A 17,204-nucleotide genomic window follows, 5' to 3' on the forward strand; every position below is an offset into this window, starting at 1 on the left:
CGAGCGTTTTAACCTAAACTAATTGATCGTCAATTAAAAGAAAAAAATATATACATATATTTTTTCCTGTGCGGCTTGTCGGCCCGGTACCATGACCCACGGACTGCTACTGCTCCGCGGCCCGGTGGTTGGGGACCACTTTGTAGTAAATTGAACAAAATGAGGAACGCTTCACGAATTTGCGTGTCATCCTTGCGCAGGGGCCATGCTAATCTTCTCTGTATCGTTCCAATTTTAGTATATGCGAAGCCGAAGCAACGCAATGGGTTCATGCGACGGTCCAGTATATGAAGAGTACAGTAAGCAACCCTTTTTACAGTTCAGGTGTCACACTGACCTATACGGACACCTATTTGGCTGCAAAATATCTGCTTGAGAGTAGATGGATGCTACTCAGACGATGTGCTGATCATTGTGCGATCGCATGGAAGCAAAATTGTACAGAAAACTATACACAGAAAAGATCGGCTGTTGCTACACAATCTGATTGGCTGCATGAAATATTATGTAGATATCTTCAATGCCATTGGTACAACCAAAAGCCTCGCCTCCTTTTCACCCAATGGGATGATTTACTACAAACAGGATCAATATTCCCTAGATTATTACCCTTCGAGGAAAATTATGACAACATTGTGGCCTGCGACAAAAATTAGTTTGACACCCCTGTTAAGATTAAACAAAATGAGGAACGCTTCACGAATTTGCGTGTCATCCTTGCGCAGGGGCCATGCTAATCTTCTCTGTATCGTTCCAATTTTAGTATATGCGAAGCCGAAGCGACGCAATGGGTCCATGCGACGGTCCAGTATATAAAGAGTACAATAAGCAACACATCTTACAGTTCAGGTGTTACACTGACCTATACGGACACCTATTTGGCTGCAGAATATCTGCATGAGTGTGATGGATGCTACTCAGACGATGTGCTGATCATTGTGCGATCGCATGGAAGCAGAATTTTACAGAAAACTATACACAGAAAAGATCGGCCGTTGTTACACAATCTGATTGGCTGCATGAAATGTTATGTAAATATCTTCATTACCATTGGTGCAGGCAAAACCTTGCCTCATTTTCACCCAATGGGGTATGCAGCTAGGGTGTGTGGGAGGGTGCTTCTCATACAATCTTGCAGCGACAGCAGTGTTGGAGTTTGCAACAGCACGATCTAAAAAATGTACACATTTTACAATATGTACAAACATTGAAGTTTACAAACATTTGGATGCATCACACACACAGGTTATGACACTTCAAAACATTTGCGATGAAACATAGGGATGCTGTTTACCATTCGGCCGAGCCAAGTCACAAGATTACAAACAGCCCTTACAATATTACATTCAAGTGCAGTGGGAAATTAAAATGCTTTTGGTTTAAAGGCCAGTGTGCAAGCTAGCGGTGTTTTGCATGAGTTTTGGGTATATTTACTATTTATGGTCCTTCTGCAGTGCTAACGTTCCTCTTATCATCATCATCATCGATGTCCAAGGCAGCAACTGTAATCATATTACGTTGGCCACTATATTTAAGTCAAATCAAATTTGCGCCTGTCGAGGAGTGATATTCTGTGAGTGATACCCTTCTGCGTTCTGCAATCAGACTCACTTGTCCGTATGGCTTAAGTGACACCTTTACTGTAAAACGTGTTGCTTAGTACACTCTTCATATACTGGACCGTCGCATGAACCCATTGCGTCGCTTCGGCTTCGCATATACTAAAATTGGAACGATACAGAGAAGATTAGCATGGCCCCTGCGCAAGGATGACACGCAAATTCGTGAAGCGTTCCTCATTTTCTTATTCTACCATAAATGGTAAAAATAAATCCAATAAATAATCTTTATCTTTTAATGGACACCAAACCCGCCAAACGGAATGAGTATGCTGCTCTCTAGTGGATGTATTGAGCGTTGCAGTATTTACCCGGATTGGAGGTTTTGGGTGGGATTAACGCCACAGGTGGCAACCGTGTGCAAGACAATGTTTCAACCACTATGAACCACCCCCTTGAAACGTACCCAATGCAGCCACAAGGCGGCAGGCATGTAAAGGACAATGTTTCAACCACAATGACTTTTGAAGATATCGATGACGCTGTTCCAACTACGTCCCACCGCCCCGGACCCTTCATCTCCATGCACACCACTCCACACTGTTATAGACGTCACTTTCCAAGATGGACTTCATTGCTTGTCACGCACTTGAAAACTAATAAACGGCGAGACACGCAACATGAGGTCAGTTGCGCTCATATATTTGACTATTGATTGATTTGGTGATTGATTTACTGTGACGGGATAAAAAGTGTGACCGATTGATATTTGGATCGATTCATCCATTGGTAAATCTTAACTTCTTAAACTAGTCTGCTCATCATACATTTTTTGTGCGAGTCTAAGTAATCACCTTTTCATGTATATGAGTGTTTTTGTGCATGTTTTGATGTGTTTGTGAGTGTGTCCATGTTTTGCATGCTTTTGTGGACACATACATGCACATGCATGATGGTGTGTGTGTGCATGTAGGTCAGTGTATTTGTTCTCGTGGGTACTGCTGGGCCTGGTGGATGCTGAGTATGTGGTGTCGCTGACTCAACCCTTCGGAAGCTTCCAGTCGCCACACTTCCCGGCCACATATCCCGACGACACGTGCCATCGCTGGGAAATCCGTGTTCCAGACGGTTTCCGTGTCCAACTGGACTTCAGCCATTTTGACTTGGAACCTTCTGACTTGTGCCAGTGCGACTACGTCAGGGTGGGATACGCATACGGACAAACACAAACTTGAAGAGCAAACGGTGGTACGTGATCTTGCGTGCACATGCACAGGTGGAGGCTGGTGGCAGGGACTTGGACGGGGGCGGGGCTTCCATCCTGGGCATATTCTGTGGCAGTGAGTCTCTGGATCCAGAGAGCGTTCCGGGTCCCGAAGCGCTCAGCACTCCTGGCAACGCCGTCAGCATCGTGTTCTCATCCGACTTCTCCAACCCGCAAAACTTCTCCGGCTTCCAAGCTCACTACAGTGCAATCGGTGCGTTCGTCTGCACAACACCTCTACACGTCCATTAGTTTGTCTCTTTGAATGATTGACAAGCGACCAGTCCAGGGTGTTGCCTAAAGATGTGATAGGCTGAGGTTTGTCCTCACCATTTTTTGATCGGTGCTTTTTGTCCCTTTGCCAACCTGAGATGTGGACGAGTGCGCGGAGGGTGTGGACGAAGACGTCGCCTGCGACCACCTGTGTCACAACTACGTGGGCGGCTTCTACTGCTCCTGTCGTCATGGTTACCTGTTACACCCCGACAATCGCACGTGCACAGGTCACAGCAAGCACATCCAAACACACACACTGAAGTCATTTCTTCCCCATCACTGAATACTTGTGAAAGGCTGACTTGTTGGTCCAAAATGTCCTTCATGTTTAAACATACAAACAACCTTTTAACCTTCAAGCTACACAACAGATAAAACAATTGCATGTGTGTGTATGTGTGAGGCCGCTGTGTGACTGATAAGTGCTGGCGGAATACTTGTAAATATTTACATGTGCTGATTTTTTCTACTCACACAGGCATGCACAGTTGATTAATGAAGTGTGTATTCCTATTTTGTGTATGTGTGCAGTGGAGTGTAGTGACCTAGTGTTTTCTGAGCGGGTGGGTTCCCTGAGCAGCCCCAATTTTCCATCACCATACCCAAAAAGAACCGAGTGCTCTTATATCATCCGAGTGGCGCCGGGAATCAAGCTTCGCCTCCACTTTGATGATATGTTTGATGTGGAGGATCATCCGGAAGCCCTCTGTCCCTATGACTACATCAAGGTACACACACAGAAACACACACACTCACACACACACGCCAAGAGTTAATGTGTGCATTTCAGATCCGAGCAGCGCCTAAAGAGTTTGGGCCGTTTTGCGGCGGTGAGTCTCCTGGTGTCATCCAGACCGACAGCAACGTCGTTATTATCTCGTTTCACAGCGACCACTCAGGAGAAAATGTTGGATGGAGGATGACATACACCTCCGAGGGTAGGTCGCACACACGCTCAGAGCAAGCATGCTAAAATAATGTGTGTAAGTCATCCAGGTGATGGAATTTTGTCAAGTGGACTTTTCTTTGTGGTCAGAGATGACCTTTTGCTCTTTTAGGCCCCGCCCATTAGGAAACACAGCTCACCTGGCTTTTGGCATTTTAAAATCACGTTCTCTCTTACACACACACTCTCTCAAAGACATATACACTGTCTTTGACATACCTACATTCTTCACCCTCACTCACTCACTCACTCACTCACTCACTCACTCACTCACTCACTCACTCACTCACTCACTCACTCACTCACTCACTCAAAGTGAAAATGAATTAAAGAAATTTGAAACGTCTCCAACACACAAGCGTCCACTTGACCAAATCCTCTTTTTTTTTGACGACTCCTGCCTTGCGTTTATTCGCTCAAGACAGGAAGTCAATGTGCATCTCCAGTGCATCCAGCCAACATTACGCTGAGCCCGCTCCAGCTCGAGTACTCGGCTGGGGACCGCGTCTGGGTCTCATGTTCGCCAGGCTTCATGATCATCAAGGTTCACTTCCTCTTCCAGCCTCTAGCCATGATTGTTTCATGATTGACTCAGTTTGATTTCCATAGTGTATCTCTTGTCAGCGATCCCAGTCTCCTGTGCTAGCATTAGCATGGGTGCAGCTAAACCTGACATTAAAAACCATTGCAATTGTTTGCTGTGATTATTGGCATAACAGAAGTAGCACACACGACAACAAAGTATAATTAAAGGCATTACACAACAACTTCTAAATAAGATCCTCTATAATACTTTTAAGTGTTTGTTTTTCTACAGCAGGATGGTGAGCGCGTGGATGGAGACTTTGAGATGCTCTGTCAGGAAGATGGCACCTGGGATACCGCATTTCCCGTCTGTCTAAGTAAAAGTAAGAGTTGCTCTGTTTGTTTGATATTTTTGGTTTGATCATTTTTGTTTGTTGTCTGATGTCACTTTTGGTGTTTTGTGACATTCGCCTTTAAAGTTCTTCATTTGGTGCCTCTTACATTTGAAAGAATTGGGTTTGTTGCAGACTGTGTCAGATGTCATTTGCAAATGTGACTCCATTTTTGTTTTGTCAGATGAGTTTGGCTGCGGCCCAAACAATCTGAGTGTTAACAGTGCGGCAGGGGTGGAGCTTCCATCCTGCGTGCCGGGTGAGCGATGACGAACCCCCCAGTTACTTTTTTGACACGTCATGTCGTTTTACTGGTCTCGTGTCATGTCACCTGCTAGCATGCGGCCGCCCGTCACGTTCGCTGGCCGTCCTGGTGAAGCGGATAGTCGGCGGTCGCGCTGCAGAGCCGGGGAACTTCCCCTGGCAGGTTCTTCTGAGCGTGGAGGACACCAGCCGTGTCCCGTCGGAGCGCTGGTTCGGCTCGGGTGCCCTGTTGTCGGACGCGTGGATCCTGACTGCCGCCCATGTTGTGCGCTCTCGCCGCCGCGACGCCCAGGTGGTCCCCGTGGCCCCCGAACACATCAAGGTGATGGCAGACAACAGTATTTGATTTGATCATTCATGCTTTGAAAAAAAAAAAACATGTGACAGCACCTGTGTTGTCTCCCAGGTGGTGGCGGGTGCAGTGGATGTGCGGGACAAGCAGGCATCAGCCATCCTTTCCGTGTCTCAGGTGCTGGTCCATCCCAATTTCCGACCCAGTGACTTTGACAATGACATTGCCTTGCTGAAGCTGAGTGTCAGGGTGGAGCTGAACCCCGTTGTCCATCCCGTCTGCCTGCCGCCGCCAGCAGAGGTCAGTAAAGTAGCGGTTCAATTACATCACCAAAAATGAAATATTGTTTGCTTCAAGTTAATTTAATGAGGATTGGAAATGTCAAAAAGCACCCTGTTCTGGGTTGTTTAATCAAATGAATGAATTAATGCTTAGATGTTTGTCTCATATTGTCTCATCTTTTAATGGGAAACCCCAAATGTCTTCTTTATACAACAAACACAAAGGAATTGACCTTACCATTCCAATACGTACAATTCCATCTTTTCCGACTTTCATATTTGTGACCTCTGGGTTCGACAGGATGATGCCACCTCTCCCCCACCCCACTCTCTAGGCGTAGTCGCTGGGTGGGGTGTGTCGCACCCTGACGTTACCTCGGACCTGCTGCAGTTTGTTCGTCTGCCGGTGGTCCCGCAGGACGAGTGTCGCGCCAGCTACGCAGCCCGAGCGGGAGGCTACAACGTCAGCGACAACATGTTCTGCGCTGGCTTCTACGAGGGTGGCCGTGACACCTGCCTGGGTGACAGCGGGGGCGCCTTTGTGGCTGAGGACCCCGTCAGCCGCCAGTGGGCCGTGTATGGACTGGTGTCGTGGGCTGGTCCCGAGGAATGCGGCAGCCGGAGGGTGTATGGCGTCTATACTCGTGTCAACAAATACCTCAAATGGATACAGCAGCATGTCCTAGTATTCCCGTGATGATGTCACACGCAGCATACAATTCTAGCACACCTATAGTTTAAATATAGATCAGACTGTGGTTTACATATACCTAGCCATAGCCAAACGATAGCGAATGCTGTAGATAACACGGTGCTCCAACATATCAACAGTTATTGTCATTTTGGTAATAGCATCACATGCTAAGTCCCGACTACACGATCTAAAATCAACAAGGCTGACTATGTATGCACATTAGTTAAAGTAGAAATATCATGCTTACAAATCCTTTTTACATTTTACACATTCAGTTGTGGTCTATATAAAGTGAAACAGCAAAGCTTTTCTTTTTTTATTCCTCGCCTTTATAGCATCACAGAGCAAGCTGTTTTGGTGCGGTCTCTTTAAATGCAAATGAAATACTTCACAACCCCGCTCCCTCCAGGCCACAAGACATATTTGTAGTTTTCTTTAGCGGTGGTAGCATTTTCTTGCACCGCAAACATTTTGATTGATAAAAAGATGTGAACAGTAGAAGACATAACACGTAATAAAATAAATCCCCTTATATTCAAGAATAAAACAACACCTTTAATGCAATTCATGAAACTACTCAAAATACATCCAAAAGGCTCTCTTGAGTAATAAAGGTGGCGGATTAGTGAAACCGTTTGGCCGCACCCATTACCTTGCTTGGTAGTGCCACCCCAAAGACTGTGATGTAATAGATGAAAATACGTCGTAGAAAATGGATAAAAGTGACCGAAGTAAAAAAAATATGATATGTCTCCTTTAAGGTATCATCAGCTCTGCGTGTTATCAACATTAGCATTCATGATTACATGAGCATTTTCAATCAATAGCAAGCAACAAATGGCTGAGATGGATGAAAATCGGTGAATTGAAGTGCCAAATTTATAAACTACAAACAGACAAAAATTAAACAATGACAGTCTACGACTGAGATAAAAGGAGACGATTAACTTGACTAAATTCAAAACAATGAAGATATGTTTTCTAGTCACATTTCACTCATCAAAATAATATACTGTCGAAGGTCATATGCAAACAACTCTTCTGGTTACTAGTGAGCGTTATTTGATGTCAGTATCTGAAATTTTACTGACTCCTGCAGGACTTTAATAGCAATTACACAATTTGAGTGGGAAAATGTGCAAGGAATTCTATTATTCTCAACTATAGGTGAATATGTAATATGTAATGACCATAAATCTACATACATATGTCGATAGATTTTCCCTATTTCCCATTTGTGCAGTACTAGGTCGATGCGTGGAATGGACAGAGCAAGCACTTCATCAACCTCACTGGTTCAATAATCAATTTAATATGGTCCCCAGATAGAGGACGTATCAGATCTTTTATTGATAAGACAAGATACTACCTTTGATCTAAGCAAAAGGCCGAGAAGCGATAAACGGAATAGTTAGTGAGTCAAGTGAGGACTTCCATAGACAACAAGTTTAAGTCACAGTTCCCATTAGCTAATGTCAATGAAACAGGACAAGCAAAAACTCAATAATGCATTGATGTTGTTTTCAACTTGCGCATCAAACGGATGTTTTTCAATTACTCCTGTGTTTATGTTTTTAGTCACGTGGTTCAATAGAAATACAATGCAGTGATAAATTTATCTCTGCGTGAGAATAGTCATTTGCAAGAACAATCTGTTGTTGGTACAAAACTTGTGGCCAAAAACAGAATAGCTGTTTGATGAACATTTTGACAAAAAGAAATCCTGCAACACGACTCGCTTCAGTACTCTCTTTTTATATCCCGATCTCTTTTTATATTTGCGAAACACTTAAAATGATGTGACAGTTGGAATTACCACCTAAAACAAGGCAGCCAGAGCTCTTTGAGAGAATGCAGTCCACGAGCATCATCACTAATCTACTCATTACTGATTAACAACAGTTATCAACAGTTTGGGTGTTACATTAATGAAGTCTTAAACATTTATCAATGTTATTTAAAATGATACAGTATTGAATTGTTATTGAATTGTTCACATTGGTACGATTATTTTTACTTATGGCAATGCCTGGTGTTTTTGCACTTTGTTCTTTATTCTTCCACACAATATTTTGGAGAAAAAATATCAGAATTTGTTTATTTATTTCTTTTTTTAAAGTAGTATATTGTCAAGAATTTCAGGAAAAAAATATTTTTTAATAAATTGTATCTTTTACAAGATGATGAATTTTAATATGATTATGATTAATTTTAATTCTTACAATTATATTCATCAATATCCATCCATCCATCCATCCATCCATCCATCCATCCATCCATCCATCCATCCATCCATCCATCCATCCATCCATACATACATACATACATACATACATACATACATACATACATACATACATACATACATACATACATACATAGAGATAACAGTCTTTCTTTTTTCTGCACAACTTTGCACCGCCTCCTTTCACCCCCCCCCCTCCCCTTCTCTCTTTTATTCGCATGGGACTAGTATCTCCCTCCTTACTCCGTCATTGCATCTCTAGGCACGCAGTAAAAAGAGACGGCCGGCCACTTTGCCAATTGTGGCTTTAATCAGGATGGCTCTACTCAAGCGTCTGTTGTCGCTCAAGGACGAGTTTATTCTCTATGCGACTCCGTTCCTTCTGCTGCCTTTGCCGCTCGTCATCGGCACTTCGGTAAGCTATTATACACTATTATTATAATAATAATTATGATTATTATCATCATTCCCTTTCTGATTCATTTCGAACACGGGATGCTAAAATGACGCAACAGTCCTCAACGTTTCTCCTCGACTCCACTCGAATATGTTTGACTTGCACCTGTTTCTCATGCACTATATACACACGAAATTCGTGAGAACTGGACTCGGTATAATAAGCTGTGGTTTTAACATGAGGGGTCTTCTCCAGCGTGGGAACCCCTCCGCATCCACGCTGTGACAACGGTGACGCACGCACGCACGCACGCACGCACGCACGCACGCACTAACGCACTAACGCACTAACGCTCTTGTTATGATAAGACTTAAAATCACGAGCTTCTTGTACGTACGTGAACAATGTGAACAGGTGTTCTGGCCTAGGAGATAGTCTGATAACTCATCGTCAACAAAATAAATCATCTAAAGTTCTGATAACAGCCATCAGGTGCCCTTTGAATCATAGTATCGGTTAATTATGTAAGAGCCATCATAGTAAAAGCTGAAGTTGTTTTGACAGGAAGCAGCATGCGCCTATGTGATCATCCTCATGGCGGTGTACTGGTGTACTGAGGTTCTACCACTGGCGGTGACGGCCCTACTTCCGGCGCTCCTCTTCCCGCTCTTTGGCGTCATGGAGTCCAAGAATGTGAGTGAAAAGTATCTTTTCTTCAGGACTTTGTCATAAACCCAAATGGTGAGTTTTCCCCTTCAGTGTGGGATGGATGATCAAACACCTTAAGAGATCCAATGGTGTTTGCTTTGTCACTATGCCCAGAGCATCTGACAGTTCCTGGCTGAGGTTTCTCCAGCATTTTCTTTGTCTTGCTATGATAAAAGTGATTCTTTTCAGTCAATTTCCCTCAATGGCTTCTCACCTCAAGTGGCTCAGTCTAATTTTTTTTAAACACTTTTCCAAGTGCAAGAGGTTACGAAGATAGCCACGACAACAGAGCTGGATGTTAAAACTCTTTGAAAGAGCGCACAAAGCATGGCAGAGAATGCGGGAAAGTGTGTAAGACGGGGAAAGCTTGAAATTTGTGGTTTGAATTTGAAATATGTATTTTGTGGCACATGTTGTACATTTTATTAGAGGAGACTGAGGACAGCAAAAAAAATAAAATAAAAATAGCCCGTGAAGATTATGGTGTGCAAGTATTTTAATTATCCAATTACATTTCATATGGAAAGTTCAATATTTTTGGGGGAGTGTATTTCAAAGAAAACTATATAGATATTATTTTTAAAAATTGACTTTCTCTCGTGCATGGTGGCATTCATCGTGACTAACGGGCATCGACGACAACATCAGTACTGTGCCGCTGTTTCTCAGGTGTGCATGCAGTACCTGAAGGACACCAACCTGTTGTTTGTGGGTGGTCTGATGGTGGCCGTGGCTGTGGAGCACTGGAACCTGCATAAGCGGATCGCCCTGAGGGTGCTCCTGCTCGTCGGTGTACGACCAGCGTTGTGAGTTGCATCTGGCGTTGTGTTTCCAAGTTTCTTTTTTTTCCTAGCTGATGATTCATTCGCGACAATTCCTCGAAATCAGGGCTTTTCAAACTATTTGGGTCAACTGAGATGTTTTTTCCAACAGCATCTCATCATAACTACTATGTGCCCTAAATGCCATAAGGATTAAAGTTTTAATGATTTTTTTGAAAAAAAATTCAAGTAGTATTGTAATATTAAAAGCATTTTTTAAGAAGTCATATTTTAGCAAGAGAATATCTTTCCATATACGGTTTGAAAGGTGGTACTATTGGTATGGTATAAATAATTAATTTGTAATTTCCAGCCAGAAATGTACAAATACTGTAAATTTCAGTATACACTATATACTTTTCATAACATTTTGGCTGGTGGTGTGACTTCAAATCATTTCTTTTCAAAATATGTGGCATGGCTCAATAAAGGTGGAGAAACGCCAATCTCAATGATGGGACCACAGTCTCATTAAAAAACAAACAATAACAGTATTATATTGAATACTTATGTGGAGGCACAGGTGTGAGACCTTCACCTGCAAAAACGAGGAAACATCTACATTGTAGCAAATAAAAATATAAAATTGTACGGCCCGAGGAACCCCCGGAGAGCTCGATGACTGTAGTTTAAGAACTGCTCTGACACAGATGGTATTTTGACCCTTCTCGGCAGGCTGATGCTTGGCTTCATGGGCGTGACGGCCTTTTTGTCCATGTGGATCAGCAACACAGCCACCACAGCCATGATGGTGCCCATCGTTCAGGCCGTCCTGGAGGAGCTCAATAACAGCGAGGCGCAGATGCCTACCATCCTGAGCTCAGAGGAGGTTCAGACGTCAGAAGTGAACGGCAACCAGCAGAAACAGACAGATGCCACAGGTGTGTGGATGCAGGACTCTTCGCTACGGTGTTTTACGCTTGCTCCACTCAGACTCTGGTCTCCTGTTTAAAGGCCCTGTGGTGGTGACTTTCTTGGACGCCTCCGTTGAGGCGACTCGACAAAAGGAGGCAGCGGAAAGACGGAAGATGTGCAAAGGGATGACCCTTTGCGTCTGCTACGCCGCCAGCATCGGTGGCACCGCCACGTTGACGGGGACTGGTCCCAACTTGGTGCTCAACGGACAAATGAGCCAGTGGGTATTGGGATTGATTGGTGGATGGCAGTGGCCCTGTGCATTGTCACCCCTGGGCCTTCAATGGAGACCTAATCCATCATCAACTGTCACTCTTATACCCTTGTTTGTGACAAAAGAACCAGTAAAATAATTGACAAATGGAAACTAAATTAACATTGTACAACTTTTACTGGGAAGTGTCATATTTTTGGCAAGACTATAAAATGGCATTGATTAATCATTACCCAACCGAATGGAATGTGAACTCTGAGACGTAGTTTTTATCTGTAAAAATAAGTTAACCTTCATATTGTTGTCCTTCAGACTATTTCCTGAAAATGGCGACGTGATCAATTTCGCCTCCTGGTTCGGATTTGCCTTCCCCAACATGATGCTCATGCTGGTGATGGCATGGTTGTGGCTACAGTTTGTCTTCATTGGATTCAAGTGAGTGACTAAGAAACCACATGGCAGAGGTTGGGGACTGAACATAGAGGGACTTTCATTTCCAGCTTCAAGAAGACGTGGGGCTGCGGCTCTACAAAGACGGAGAAGGAGGTGGCCGCCTACCAAGTGATCCAGGGGCAGCATCGTCGTCTGGGGCCCATGTCCTTTGGCGAGTGCAGCGTCCTGGCTCTCTTCGTTCTGCTAGTGGTCCTGTGGTTCTCCAGGGACCCTGGTTTTATGCACGGCTGGGCCACTAACATCTTCAATTCCAAAGCAGAGTACAAAACTTTTTTTTTCTCACCCTAATAACACACTGGGCTCTATTTTAATAGCTCATCTACGCAGTGATGCAAGTGCCGTCGGATTTTCAGAAGAAGACTCGCCTGTGTTTGCCAAATTAGCAGACCGGTCTCTACATGCTCGAATGCAAAGTGCAATCTAACTTGATTTCTTTGGGTATTTTCATAGACAGGTGTAGTTAGAAATTCCCACAAGAAAGCGATGCAGTCTACAATGTAGAAGCTTAGACTTCGAATCCATGAAGGAGATCAGTACGTTTGTGAAGATGTGCCAAGAAGATCTCCACTTTATGTATGATGTAAAGTTAGCCATAGCTAGGAGCAACCATCCGCGCCACAATTTAGACCTGGTTTAGCCTGTTTTTATCAATACTACTATGTCACTGAATTGTTAGCTGTGCCAGGAGCATGTCCTAGAAAAAGCTCACAGTGCATTGGAATACCTAATGAGGCACAGCACAGTCTGCCAAACCCAAATGATAAACTGAACTTGCCATGTCACAAAAATGAAGCAGCGGCAGTTTTTATAGTGAGAACACATGGGCCTGTTCACGAAAGTAGGGCCCTTTATGTCTTGAAGTCCACGTCATATGACAACATCACCTTCCACTCAGGTACGTCACAGATGCCACTGTGGCCATCTTCATTGCCATCCTCCTCTTTGTCCTGCCATCAAGACCTCCACGTTTCTGCTCATGGAGGACAAACAGTTTCGACATAGGTTAGTCCATCGAAAAGTTGTCTCCGTGGAATGACACAACACTGACAACTTGACTCTGTAGCATCCGATCAGACGTCCAGCTCCTCTTCACGTCTGCTTAGCTGGAAGGTGACTCAGAAGAAGTTACCGTGGGGAATTGTGCTGCTCCTTGGAGGAGGCTTTGCACTGGCCAAAGGGAGTGAGGTAGGTGGAGGACAGATACGAGACTACTAGTTAACTCCTAGGAAAAGTCTGAATCATGAGCACGGATGCTAGTGCTAACATAACGTGATGTGGTCTTACTGTACTGTCAATCTGTCCATCTTTGTTAGCTCTTTCAGACTTTCAAAGGACATATTTTATGTTCTTCAATCTCTGATACCTTGAATGTACAATTTATGAATTGTTTACAGGTATCGGGACTTTCCAGGTGGATGGGAGATCAAATGAGTCCCTTGAAAGGCATCCCGCCATGGGCAATCGCCATTATCTTGTGTCTCCTGATTGCAACTTTCACAGAGTGCGCCAGCAATGTGGCCACTGCGACACTCTTTCTGCCTATCTTAGCATCATTGGTAAGCAATAGAATAACAATTTCAAAGACAACATCATTTGATGTTCGGTTCAACGAGGTGAAGTGATTCTTTTCAGTCGATTTCCCTCAATGGCAGCCTAGCATTCAACCCCCCCCCACCCACCCCCAGAGTGGCAGTTTGCCTGTTTTGTTACCCGTGTAGTTGCTCATTCAAGCTGAATGTGTTAAGTCCCATTCCCCAGGGGCCCCTCCTCCCATTCATAACCTGCCAACACGCTATTTCAAATCCTGGGCCTTGCAATGCAGCCCACCCCGCCACGGGTTGAAGAATAGCATTACTGTGTACCTTGGTCGGGGACTACGAGTGAGCGCCAGTGAGTCGGGTTGCGAAACATAGAGATATTTAGTCAGGGTGAAGACAAGTAAAAGAAAAAAAAAATCTCCTCAGCTACAAGCAACTGAAAGCGAACGGGGTGGGACAAAGTTATATCTTGTGAGTTCTTCTTGTATAAACTATGATCAAATTCACCAGACAGAGGACTCAATGCAAGTTTGAAGTGTTCAGAGTTATTGAAGCTAGATATTTTTGCTAGTAGGGGGTCATTATGAATCTTCTGAGGGGATGTGATTATCACACTCAAGATATTTGGACCTTGTGGAGTTGACTTATTACAGTTTACTATTTTACGGTGAGAAATCAAATCTCACCACCATGCACCTCCCAATTGTAATGGCAGAAACACAATCCCTTGTCATTTTACATCAACTATCCGTCTCCAACACAAATTTGGTGTCAATATGAGGGAACACGAGTTTTTCTTTGAATGGGAATGGCTGATATGATACTGAACGATTTTTTTCCTTTGCTTATTCCAGCTGATTCGGGGATGGCTTCTCAAGACTTTGTTCAGTACATACATGCTAGCCAAAGTTGTTAACATAAACTATCTTTGGGCCCTCAATTAAAATAAATCCCTTCGCATTGTTTCAATATACCTTTGGCAAACCTCTTCATTGTTTAATTTGCTGTTGAATCATTTCAAGTAAAGATTATGTCTTCCCACACGCAATAAGAACAGTCCTTGAAGGGTTCAATAACATATGTTGGTAGCCACAACCTATAAATTAGTGTGGCCGCAATTCCAATGAAGGGCTGTTACCTATGCCGTGTATTCTAAGAAGCAGAAATTATTCTGCCCTTGTGAGGTGTCATGCTTTCAGACTCATGTTTGCAGGCTGCTATTATTGCTAGCAATGTTCCACTTATTCTCTATTTCAGATGCAATGAGTCAGCCCTGAGTTTGCAGGAATTGGCCTAAATTATGCCCGTCTGTTAAGACTTTTTTCAATGTTCCACTTATTCTCTATTTCAGATGCAATGAGTCAGCCCTGAGTTTGCAAGAATTTGTCTAAATTATGCCCGTTTTTTTCTCTGGCGGTTACCAGCTGACGTCGAGTGGAGGATTGAAGTTGATCCTTGTTTGATTCCACAGTCGCAGTCCATTGGAATCAACCCGCTGTACGTCATGGTGCCTTGTACCCTGAGCGCCTCCTTCGCCTTCATGTTGCCCGTGGCCACGCCGCCCAACGCTATCGTATTTTCTTACGGATATCTCAAAGTTTCGGACATGGTGAGTGTGGTCTGTTGGCCTCGGTTAGTCATACGTGGAATAGGCACCGAACTAGCATAGCTAACCAGTCAGTTGATTTACCTAGCTGTCAATCTGTCAGTGAGTACCTACCGGCCCACATCTGTTAGTAGATCCACCCATCCGTCCACCCGTCCAGCAATTTTGCCATCTACACCTACCAATTAAGTTAATCTGTGGGAGAAGTCTGTCCGTCCTTTTGTCCATTCATTCATGTCTCTCTGTTCGACCTTCTCTCATCTTTCAGGCTAGGACTGGAATAGTCATGAACATTATCGGCATATTGTGCATCACGCTGTCCATCAATACCTGGGGTCGGGCAATGTTTCACCTGGACTCCTTTCCTCTATGGGCCAATGTGACTGGGCCCTCATAGTGGCCAGGTTCCTCGCCGCATCAGTGTCCTGCTCTCTGGTCTGAGCCACATTATGGTCGGACATGGTCTGCGCTGCTGACACGCAAGTCTCACGCCATGTTTATTTTCAAGTCCACACTCGAGCCTAGTGGATGACGAATCAGAAGTAGAGGGAAACAACTTCATTTCCATTAATATGATCATAAATACGATCTTCTTTATCCATAAAACAATGAAAAACAAATGTTAACACATTATGTGACTAACCCGACAACTGTAACAATTGCACAAGAGAAGGTGAATTATTTTGAAAAGGTATTTAAAACAAACATCAACCAGATGTTAAAAATGCAGCTGCTTAACCATTTCAGTTATAACAATCCACTAATATCACATTTACATATTGTTTACATGACGTGTTTTCGACTACAAGATGGACATTTTTTAATTCTTGGCTTAGCTGCTAAAAGAAGAAAATGCAATCTCCAACCAAGGTGTCCAATTTTCCAATTTTGTTTACTATTCAAACTTGTGCTGTACTTGTGACATTTTGCAATTATGATGATGCAATAATGAGTTCTATCTGAAGTGCTGTATTTTTCTACAGTTGTATATATTTTTTTCTCAAGACATGTTTTTGGATATGAAATTTACCAAGATAATAGTCTTTTGTTTCGTAACCTAATAAATGGTACTCCAATGAGGAATTTGACTTTCAATTTATATTTAATACAGAACAGTGATACGAGTACATCAGGGGTGTCCAAACTTTCGTCAAAGGGGGGCATATTTGGTTAGATGAAAATGAAAATATATATAGTCTTTTACTCAACTGATAAAGTGCAATATTTGAGGTCTGTCGCTACCCATTTGGTTCAGAGTGTGTGCTGCATTTATATAATTTAAGCGAAATATTAGTATATCCTGTAAAGTTTTGGAACAAGTCATTGGCTAATTTAATATTTTTTTTATGCCTACAACAACTTATATCGCTACTGTGCTCTGACCGTTAAAGTTTTTTCCGCCATTGTGCTAAATCAGCAAAAATGACTATATTACTGACAATAATATAAATAATTTTACCTTTCCTTTTTTTTCCTCCACACGTAGCATTTAGCACATATATACAAGCGGTGCCATTTTTTGGTGGAGGTTTGCCACGCTTCTAATTATTAACACATTGTTGCACATTCTGTGGGAAGGCATGTTTAATGAGTGACTGACGCAGAGGTGAAAAAGAAAAATCTCATTCCAAAGATCCCAGGTATCAGTTTGACAGGTGAGAATGTGCTTCCTGTGTGATAACATCATGCCAATACAAAAAGGTTTGTGTCTTGTCGTACCCTGATTGCTTACATTCAGCAGAAGGTATGACAGAAGCTCTTTGTCTGTATCCAATGAGCTGAAATATATTTGATTTCACCTAAGATGCATTTTT

General features: G+C 43.2%; 2 protein-coding genes and 4 non-coding genes across 7 annotated transcripts; 3 read left to right on the top strand and 3 right to left on the bottom strand.

Annotated features, from left to right (window-relative positions):
* Positions 1 to 155: 155 nt before the first annotated feature.
* Positions 156 to 261, bottom strand: LOC147054553 (U6 spliceosomal RNA). The gene has a single exon (XR_015066806.1). It is a non-coding gene; the product is annotated as a U6 spliceosomal RNA (small nuclear RNA).
* Positions 262 to 680: 419 nt separating this feature from the next.
* LOC147054554 (U6 spliceosomal RNA) lies at positions 681 to 786 on the bottom strand. Its single transcript, XR_015066814.1, has one exon. It is a non-coding gene; the product is annotated as a U6 spliceosomal RNA (small nuclear RNA).
* A 912-nt stretch (positions 787 to 1,698) lies between these two features.
* LOC147054555 (U6 spliceosomal RNA) lies at positions 1,699 to 1,804 on the top strand. Its single transcript, XR_015066809.1, has one exon. It is a non-coding gene; the product is annotated as a U6 spliceosomal RNA (small nuclear RNA).
* Positions 1,805 to 2,150: 346 nt separating this feature from the next.
* masp1 (MBL associated serine protease 1) lies at positions 2,151 to 6,797 on the top strand. 2 transcript variants are annotated; one of them, XM_085915652.1, is made up of 12 exons: positions 2,151 to 2,244; positions 2,533 to 2,761; positions 2,836 to 3,037; positions 3,195 to 3,326; positions 3,631 to 3,827; positions 3,890 to 4,037; positions 4,471 to 4,589; positions 4,863 to 4,953; positions 5,147 to 5,221; positions 5,301 to 5,548; positions 5,633 to 5,818; positions 6,101 to 6,797. In XM_085915652.1, exons 1-12 carry the CDS (start codon positions 2,240 to 2,242, stop codon positions 6,494 to 6,496), a joined length of 2,028 nt encoding a protein of 675 aa, XP_085771778.1. In that variant the 5' UTR covers positions 2,151 to 2,239; the 3' UTR covers positions 6,497 to 6,797. The 2 variants fall into 2 exon arrangements, with proteins under 2 accessions (XP_085771778.1, XP_085771780.1); XM_085915654.1 differs by having other exon boundaries at positions 4,866 to 4,953.
* Positions 6,798 to 7,707: 910 nt separating this feature from the next.
* On the bottom strand, positions 7,708 to 7,893 carry LOC147054557 (U2 spliceosomal RNA). Its single transcript, XR_015066820.1, has one exon. It is a non-coding gene; the product is annotated as a U2 spliceosomal RNA (small nuclear RNA).
* A 1,107-nt stretch (positions 7,894 to 9,000) lies between these two features.
* On the top strand, positions 9,001 to 16,620 carry LOC147054558 (Na(+)/citrate cotransporter-like). Its single transcript, XM_085916951.1, has 12 exons — positions 9,001 to 9,153; positions 9,700 to 9,828; positions 10,513 to 10,649; positions 11,340 to 11,545; positions 11,619 to 11,799; positions 12,106 to 12,228; positions 12,294 to 12,506; positions 13,142 to 13,248; positions 13,310 to 13,431; positions 13,641 to 13,802; positions 15,256 to 15,393; positions 15,659 to 16,620. The coding sequence occupies exons 1-12, from the start codon at positions 9,055 to 9,057 to the stop codon at positions 15,785 to 15,787; spliced, it is 1,746 nt and encodes a 581-aa protein (XP_085773077.1). The 5' UTR covers positions 9,001 to 9,054; the 3' UTR covers positions 15,788 to 16,620.
* The last annotated feature ends 584 nt before the right edge of the window (positions 16,621 to 17,204 follow it).

The sequence above is a fragment of the Syngnathus leptorhynchus genome, chromosome 7, assembly GCF_054491065.1.
Source record: "Syngnathus leptorhynchus isolate UIUO chromosome 7, UIUO_Slep, whole genome shotgun sequence".
NCBI classification, from domain to species: Eukaryota; Metazoa; Chordata; class Actinopteri; order Syngnathiformes; family Syngnathidae; genus Syngnathus; species Syngnathus leptorhynchus.

Excerpts from the sequence above, each read along its gene's own strand:
- LOC147054558 (XM_085916951.1), top strand. The coding sequence starts at position 9,055 with ATGGCTCTACTCAAGCGTCTGTTGTCGCTCAAGGACGAGTTTATTCTC. Across the intron at positions 11,546-11,618 it reads GAAACAGACAGATGCCACAG|GCCCTGTGGTGGTGACTTTC; the intron begins GTGTGTGGATGC and ends TCCTGTTTAAAG. Across the intron at positions 11,800-12,105 it reads CTCAACGGACAAATGAGCCA|ACTATTTCCTGAAAATGGCG; the intron begins GTGGGTATTGGG and ends GTTGTCCTTCAG.
- masp1 (XM_085915652.1), top strand. Across the intron at positions 3,038-3,194 it reads AGCTCACTACAGTGCAATCG|ATGTGGACGAGTGCGCGGAG; the intron begins GTGCGTTCGTCT and ends TGCCAACCTGAG. Across the intron at positions 5,549-5,632 it reads TGGCCCCCGAACACATCAAG|GTGGTGGCGGGTGCAGTGGA; the intron begins GTGATGGCAGAC and ends GTTGTCTCCCAG.